This window comes from Pundamilia nyererei, unplaced genomic scaffold, assembly GCF_000239375.1.
Source record: "Pundamilia nyererei isolate P.nyererei 1_Seehausen unplaced genomic scaffold, PunNye1.0 scaffold00004, whole genome shotgun sequence".
In the NCBI taxonomy this organism is placed as follows: Eukaryota; Metazoa; Chordata; class Actinopteri; order Cichliformes; family Cichlidae; genus Pundamilia; species Pundamilia nyererei.
The window spans coordinates 5,859,637-5,868,062 of NW_005187405.1; the positions used below are offsets into that span (position 1 = coordinate 5,859,637).

The window sequence follows — 8,426 nt, forward strand, 5'->3', positions numbered from 1 at the left end:
CCTTTTTGTTGTTGTTGTTGTGCTAAGCTAATAGGCAGAATGCAGAATGTAGCTTCATGGGCAGTGTAGTCCGTGCTGCAGGGAGAATGGACTGGTTATGTGTCTGTGAGCAAGGGAGGGAGAAAAAGGAGAGTCGAAAAGTACAAGCTGTCATCGAGCAAAAACGGGAGCTGGAAAATTGTAAATATAATAATAACCACTGCAGCCAAGAAGAGTGCCTGACAAGCCCAGTTGTAAGTAAGCTATTAAAACTCGCTTTGTTTGTGTTTTCCTCTGAAACAATAAGTTCCGTTGGAGCAGCCTTTCAATGCCTCTCTCTGTCTCTCGCAAGCAGAGTTGACCCACACAACAAAGTAAAACAATTTTTCGGCTACGAGCCCGACACGGAACTGTATTAGTCAGAGGTCCCTTTACTACGGTTCGGAGCCGCGGACCTTCAGTAATAGTAATAAATCACACAGCAATAGTACATTCACGTAGTTGTAAAATGCATGATAATATGTTAAGTAATCAAAAGTATTCAGAATACGTTACTCTCATTGAGTAACGTAACGGAATACGTTACAGAATACATTTTAGGGCATGTATTCTGTATTCTGTAATGGAATACATTTTAAAAGTAACCTTCCCAACACTGCCAGCATGGAATTACAAAAAATAGCGAGGGCATAGCCTGACATATGAAACAGGAAAAGACCACCATGTAATCCCTTTATTTCAACAAAGTAACTGTATTCTGAACACCACCTTTTTAAACGGTAACTGTAACGGAATACAGTTACTCATATTTTGTATTTTAAATACGTAACGGTGGTACATGTATTCCGTTACTCCCCAGCACTGTCCATAGTGTATGGCCTTGCACCCTCTAAGAGCTCAGTTGACTCCAACCTCTCTGTGAATTGTATAATCAGAAAAGAAATACATGGACAATTGTGGTTATTTTCCCTAATGAATGATCAGATGTATACAGGACTCTGTATTATTATTCAGTTTGTTAGCCCATCAGAATCTGTAAACATCAGGAGGTTCAGGACTTCTAGTGCTTCTCTTTCTGCTGGGGGACAGCAAGAAAAAACAAATACCTTGAGCAGAAACTACATCTCTGTCCTTCAGAACTGCTCCTTCACTTTCTGCGACACCATGATGGGGATGTTTCATGAGTCTCTGGTGTAATGTGGCATTTTTATGTTCTGGTCTGCTGGGGGACGGATGACCCCAAAGGACTTGATAAATCTCTTTGGAAGGCTGGTTCACTCCTGGGGATTTGCAGCCCCTTGCAAGTTAGCTTGATTTTAAAGGTTGACATGCCACAAAGGCTGTCAAGAGTCATTATTGTCAGCCATTAATTGCTGTGTCACTAACATACACACACACACACACACACACACACATAGGACCCGCATTACCAGCATTGATTAAAAATACATGCAATCATCCAGAAAAGATGGAGTTTACTTTCTTAACAGTAAATGTGTCACAGTTTCTCTTCCACCCAGTATGCTCATTTGTTACCCTACTCACCGGTGTTAATCCTTCTAACCCCCTACCCACCCTTCCTCCCCCGTTGCCATGGATATGCTATTCCTATGGCAACTGCATGCCTTTGTGGATGGCTTCAGGCCCCCACCACATGGAGAACTCTCTGAACCTTTCATTACACATTCCCTTCAAGCTCACAGGCAAATCAGACAAGTAGCGTAATCTAACTGTCTCTCTGTCACAGTTTCCTCTGTGCTGCCTTTGTAGTCATGCTGCCATACCTCGCCTTTAAGTTTCAGCATATTGCAACTCTACAAGACTTGTTAACAGTTTGAGAATTGCAATTAGGGTATTTGCTGCAGCCCTGATACTTGATGCCGGAGGACTATGATCAGATTTGTAGCATGGGTTTCACAGTCAAAAGAGTCAGAGCCACTAGTTTTCTAATTTTCTATGTCAATGGAAACCAGAGCTCTATCTTTAAAGATGCATGAGGTATCTTAAGAAACAGAATATAGCGACTGAGGCTTAACTAGAGAAAGTGTTTCTGCATCATTGAGAGTGAAAGACGAAGCGGGGTGAGGCTCGGGGACATTAAAGTTGAGGGCCCAAGTTAAAGCAGAGCACAGTGTCGGGGCTCCACAGTGCATGTGGTGGGGGGAGCAGGCGGGGAGCATCCACGTGCTGAATGAACCCTGTCAGCACCGGAGAGTACCACGGGCTACGGGTAGGCTCAGCCCTGCTCAGCATTGTGGCGGGCTGCATCATCATTGGGGTATCCAGGGAATGCGATGCTGATGCAGTCGGAGGTATCTTCCTGGGAGCGGGGGGCCTCGGTGAGTGTGTCTTAAGATTTTATAGGTGATGCAGTTATAGGGAGGGTAATAAGCCGATTCTGGATATTTGGATTACATTTGTTTATTAAACCTGCTTTTTGCTATTGCTGTGTGTAACTTTTAACTTATGACATTTTTCAGGAGGTCATGACAGATCTGTTGTCTCTCATGCACTGCAGCCCTGAACTTTCATACAACAGAGGTTCATGCAAGAAATTTATAACTGAGTACAAAGTCCGTGTGATGTCCAACTACACACTTTTGAGAGAGCCCATATGATATGTTTGGCCTTCTCTGTGCCCCCCAGAATAACATATTATACACATCATTTGATACATATTAATACACATTATTAATACAATAATATTGGCTAAGGTTTTGCAAAATTAGTAGTTTTACTTCAGGTACTTTAAGCAGTTTTTGATGCTAAAACTTCTGCTATTACCATACAGTGTATTTTATTATGCTCTATTTCTGTGGCTTTCACATTTTTTTTAACCTTTTAACAGCCACCTGGTCGTCTGGTGACCCATGTGGTGTTAGGGGTAGAGTCCAATCGATATATTGGCCAAGAGGCTCAAGTGGGAAAAGCCATTAAAAGAAAAACTGTAGTGCCAAAATTTAAAATGCAACATTTCAGACAGTTTTCTGATTTAACATGTAGCATGTAGCTAAAATAAAATTCAACCCTGGCCCGGGAGGGTTTACCAGTGATACGTTGTATATTAAGAGGTTAAACAGAAGGTTTTAGGTAATAGTTGTATCTAAACATTATGGTGCGTCACCGGAGAGATTATTACACAGTGCATTTCTTTGTGAGTGAGTTAATTTGTTAATTCACTAAAAATCCAATTCAAGAAGGCCAAAAAAGTGAGGGAGCGCACATTAATATCTCGCTGGAATATCTATTTTAAATGAAATGTCAAAAACTCAGGTGAAAGATCAGCGGTCAGTGTCAGTTTTCCATCCCTCATTCATTTGATACAGCGCTGTAACTGGAGCCAGCTGATAGCCAGAGGAACTGGGCTGCCAAGATAAAGGAGTGTCTTTACCGGTTTCCTGGAGAGAAGGAGCAAAAGGGCAGGGTTTTCAATCACAGGACGACGGCATCAGAGTGCATGCATAGTTAATGCAAAAAACATCCTCTCTGATGAGTTGATCATCTTTCAGTAACTAATTTGACTTTGTAATGTGCACTAAGAATCTGACAAATCAACACTGCGCACAGCCGCTTGACAGAAACATTCGCTTTGGCAGCATTTGTGCAGCTGAGTAGCATCTAATTATGTGTTTTGGGGCTTGTGTGCTGCGATGCTGCCTCCAACACATAGGCTGACTAATGAGTATGAACAGAGTGTTCTCAGCAGATTGTTTTTACTCCTTCCGCAGTTTCATGACATTTTAAGCACAAACATGCATCACAGCCACCCTCAGGACTTGCCGGGGGTGTAATGCCAGATCTTCTGGCTTATAGAGGGAAATCAATAACGTTTGAATTGGAGCACAGTGCCACAGAGAGGCACACGAGCCCAGCGGTTCAGATATTACTTTGTACTTTGAGTCGAACTGAACGAAACATCGCACACTGTAGCTGCTGCACTGAGAATAATCTGAAGGCTTTGTCGAGTGGATTTCAGTTTGGGAATAGATATTTCATCAAACAGCCTTATTGTTTCTCCGCAAAGTCTCCAAGTATGGAAACTTCTATTAAAAACTGTTATTTTTATGAGCCGTTAAGGCTCACGGGAGCCGGAGGCAGTGAGATTGCATTTCAAACAACTGAACAAAATAAATTACACTGATTGGTGTGAATTAGTCCATGCAGGTGATTGAATTTGTATTTTTTAATACACTATTACAATTTATGCCCATTTTTAATGAGGCTTCTCATTGCATCTGCAGCACCAAATGCTTTCCTCTCTCGTGGTGACAGTTATCTGCACTAACACTGCAGTAAATCTGCTGCTTTTCAACCATAAGGGAACTAGAGTAAAGCCAGGCCTTAATTAATAAATTTATTGGACTGTTATGCTTTCCAGGCCTGCTAATAGCAATCTACCCCTTCATAAAAGCTTGGCTGAACGTCAACCACATCCTTCCATCCTTTGGTAAGCAGTTTGATATATACACCTGTATATTTTTCGATGCTATTATTTGTAAGTGTGTTCACGATAACAATAAAAGGCATTTTGGCTAAAATCCTCAGCGAACTTCAGAGTGCACCCCGCCCCTGCCAATCCTGCTCCTGATCAGCCAGTTGAGACACTGAGACGAGAAGGTGGGTGAAATGAAGGAGCGAGCCAGTGAGTTAATAATGCTATCGTATAACACTCAAAGGCACTTGATACTGATCTGCATTGAGTCTATGCGCCTTATTTGTTTGATAAAAACTCAGACACCTGTAGAAACACTGCAGTTGACAGCAGCGAGGCAGATGTTGTGCTCAGGCTGTTATCAGAGAGAGCGCTTCAGCCATCTGTCTAATGTCTCACTGAGTGCGCTTAAAAAAATAATATAATTTCCTTCTTTCCTAACTGCTTTTTTTCCCCCACTTAATTGTTAACAAATATGAGCCAGGGGAAACGTTTGTCTGCATACAGTTTTTGCGCTGTGCAGCCAACTGTGCATCTGTGCATGTTTGTGCTCCAGTGAAAGCAGGTTCATGTTTTTGACATGCTGACTTCAAACATGGAAACTATTACCAGACTGAGTGAAACATTTGCAAATTATGTGTTTTTGTTTCGTTTGATCAGTTTGAGTTAAATGTTGCATATTAAAACTTATTGAAATCATATGTGAAGGTCAAAATCACAGGAAGATTCAGGAGTGCCTGCATTCCCGTCCTAAAATTCCCTCTCTGAAGCTATATTCTTGCACTTAGATGAGCTGCTTATACCTACACTTATGATCATAGGTTTACATGCGCACTGTCTTTTAACTTGACAAGGCCAAGGTCCGTTTACTTCTCAGTAGTCATCGCGATCACGATCATCTTTGCCAGCTTAAAATTTATTTGTTTGATAGCACTCACTCCAAAGTCCAAAGGACTCCGTGAAGATCTAAGAAGGAGAATTGTAGATTTACACAAGTTGAAAAGGTCTCTTGGAGTGATTTCTAGACAACCACAGATTCCAACATAATCAGTTCAAGCAATTTTCATAAATGCAAGTTATTCGGATGTGTCAACATTGGAACTGGAAACTGCTGGAACACCAGTGTTACTGTTCAGTGAAGTGAGTGTTACGAGAACATGGACTGAGAGAGTGGTGACCAAGAAAGAAGCCCCGGGTCCAAAATCATCAACTTCAGGCTCGACACGGAAAAGTACATGTACGATGTACAATCATTCCAATCTGGAAAAAGAACAATTCAAAGAAATCATTAAAAGCCCAAACTACCATGATATTCATGCCCACGAGGAATGAATGATTGTATGTAAACTTTTAACCACACCTGTATCTGTTATTATCTTTTTAGTTTAAGTTAAGCGTTCATTTAAAACTATCTGCCTTAATTGTTAAGGCCCATGTTATATACATATATGTGACTATACAATCCAAATAAGTGTTTTCCCCTCTGTATAACCCTTCTCAGTATGATCTAGTGCTCATTGTTTCACATGCTAGTTAAACATGTACTGTTACACTTAATGCTTCCATGCTCTCTTGTTGTCTTGCCAGGGACTCACAGTCAGATTAATCTGGAACGGTCTAAGAGTCGTATGGGAACCTTTGTGGAGGCTGGAACAATAGCTGAAGCCAACCCGGATGAGGGGTCTGTCTCCTTTGATAATTATACATGATCAAAATAGGGATGTGAATGGTACCACAGTACAGCAGAAAGGCATTTCAATATACCTTATCTGTAATATAGTTCCTGTGACTGTAATGCTATGTTTCCTGGATATAAGAGTACTTTTAATTTCCTAAGCTTTGCAGTATGAATCACATTTTGCAGAAACTAGTCAGCATGTTGATAGACTTATAAGAATCTAATCTGGGCACGAATGGATCTTGGAAAAACTACAAAAACCTTTGAGAGCTGTGATAATACACAAGCCAGCAGCTCCATAGTAGTGCAGTATATCTCACATGCAGTACTATCGTGGGCTTTACTCAGAATCTTGATATGTACAGATCTGCTGTGTCGCCCAATTGGTAGTTCTTGTTGCTCTTTATGCCTTATATTAATTAACTGTTTGCTATTTTTAAAAATTATAATATAAACACTAAGGTGTTAAAGTAAGATCGAGAAAAAACACTGAAATGTTACTATGTGACAGTCTCACTGATGACATGCGCTGCTTAGAGAATGTTGACTTCCTTTCAGCACTTCAGTCTCTACTATTCCATTTGAATGACTTTCTAACTAGGTTTATCCAGACAGGTAAGGGTTACCTTTATTATTTCTGAGAGTTAAAGACATTTTTTTTAAACCATAGCCAAACTGTCAAGAAAAGAATCAACAAAACGCCTTACATAATGACGTGGGGCTTTTTGTTGGCTGACTACAAGCAATTTAGAGGAGAATGGGGGGCTTTTGAAAGTGAACATTACCAAGTATCACCTCCTTTTCAAAGTCACTCACTTTTAATTTTGTTACTATGGCAATGGCGCTACCACATATATTTCAATCATGTCATCATGCATTTCATGCGCTGTCCTGTGTGACAACAAACAGACAGCAGAGTCTGCACTGACCTTCAAAACGAAGCAGTTTTTCAGGTCTTCACTGACATTTGTGAAAGAGAGTACTTTTCAATGTGTAGCATCTTGAAAGACAGACAACTGAAGTCACACTTCAGCACTATAGTCTCATTTAAACAAGAAAAACAAACCAGATAACACACTGATGCACTGTTTGGCTCAGTTATTTAACAGATGAGGAATTACGTAGTGCAGATCATCTAAAATCTCAGTTATATCAAGGAAAAGGTTTTAGTTCAGCGAACACAACGCAAGCCTCCCTCATGACTGATCCGTCTGTCTTTTGCAGGACTTCTGCGGACATGCCGGATGTCTTATCGAGACGGAAACTAAAGCCTTCAGATCAAGATCTGCCATGAGGTCATCACGTAGCAAGACTGGCCGCTCCATGTGAAGGAAGCTGGATGCAGAAGGTTGCAACTTCTGCAGAAGAAGTTAAATTTTTCTGTATTGATCTTCCTTCACACTTAGTACAAAAAAGTACTGCTGTGTAAATCTCTCTGCTGTGTATATCTTTATAAATCTCGTTTTCCTGTTCATTTGTGATATCAGCTCATCATGTTAGCTGAGATCACCTCATTATATATATATATATATAAAACAGCATGTCATCTAATAAACATCCAGAGATTGTGATCATTAGTGGAGTTTTTTTTTCTATTTTACATCCTGACACTGAGTGAAGCAAATTAGGCCCAATAGTCCAACTCCTGTGCAGCTCCTCTAATCATGGTACAATGCTCTATGCCACCAATTATAAAATTATGACAGTCATTAAGATGGGTTTTGATGATGGGTTTTGGATATTATTCAATTCCCCTGCATGTGATTTCCATGAGTAGCACACACACAAATAAATGAATGCACATACACACACGTGGCAACATCCATGGCGTGCACACAGTGACCTGCGACCCACCCACCCCCTCCGCAGTGAAACGTAATACATTGATATTCAGGACAGCACCGGCAGAAAGCGCAACAAAAAAAGTGTAACGTGCTGTGAGGCTGAATAATGCCGAGCTGTGTTCATGAGCTGTGCACAACAGGAGCCCCGAGGAGTCTGCGGTGCAGCTTGATTGTCAAACCTCAAATCACAACACCACAATCCCCCTGTGTCTGGGAGTTAGACAGTGGAGGAGCACGTAATGAACTGCATATACAAATATAGTCCATATTTTACAAGATAAGTAAATAACCTGGGTGGCAACAAGAAGGTTTAAACCCTTTTAAAACATTTAAAGGACTGTTTTGTTACTAACACACTTTTGCGGTCATGTATAGATTCAGTAGCTGCAAACTAGCTGACTTACTGCAAAGGTCGTGACCCTTTTGAGTTTTGATGACTCATCTTTTACCACAGCAAGCCAAAAGTTGGTCTAATAATAGCTATCCTCGATTT

The 8,426-nt window shown here is 40.8% G+C and overlaps 1 protein-coding gene across 1 annotated transcript in view; it reads left to right on the forward strand.

Moving 5' to 3' along the window:
- Positions 1–7,461, forward strand: part of kncn (kinocilin) — an 11,477-nt gene extending 4,016 nt beyond the window's left edge. Inside the window, exons 2-5 of the mRNA XM_005721345.1 lie at positions 4,358–4,426; positions 4,525–4,596; positions 5,999–6,092; positions 7,314–7,461. Of these exons, the coding sequence (XP_005721402.1) occupies positions 4,358–4,426; positions 4,525–4,596; positions 5,999–6,092; positions 7,314–7,383 (305 nt within the window). The 3' untranslated portion in view covers positions 7,384–7,461. The remainder of the gene's footprint in view (positions 1–4,357; positions 4,427–4,524; positions 4,597–5,998; positions 6,093–7,313) is intronic.
- The last annotated feature ends 965 nt before the right edge of the window (positions 7,462–8,426 follow it).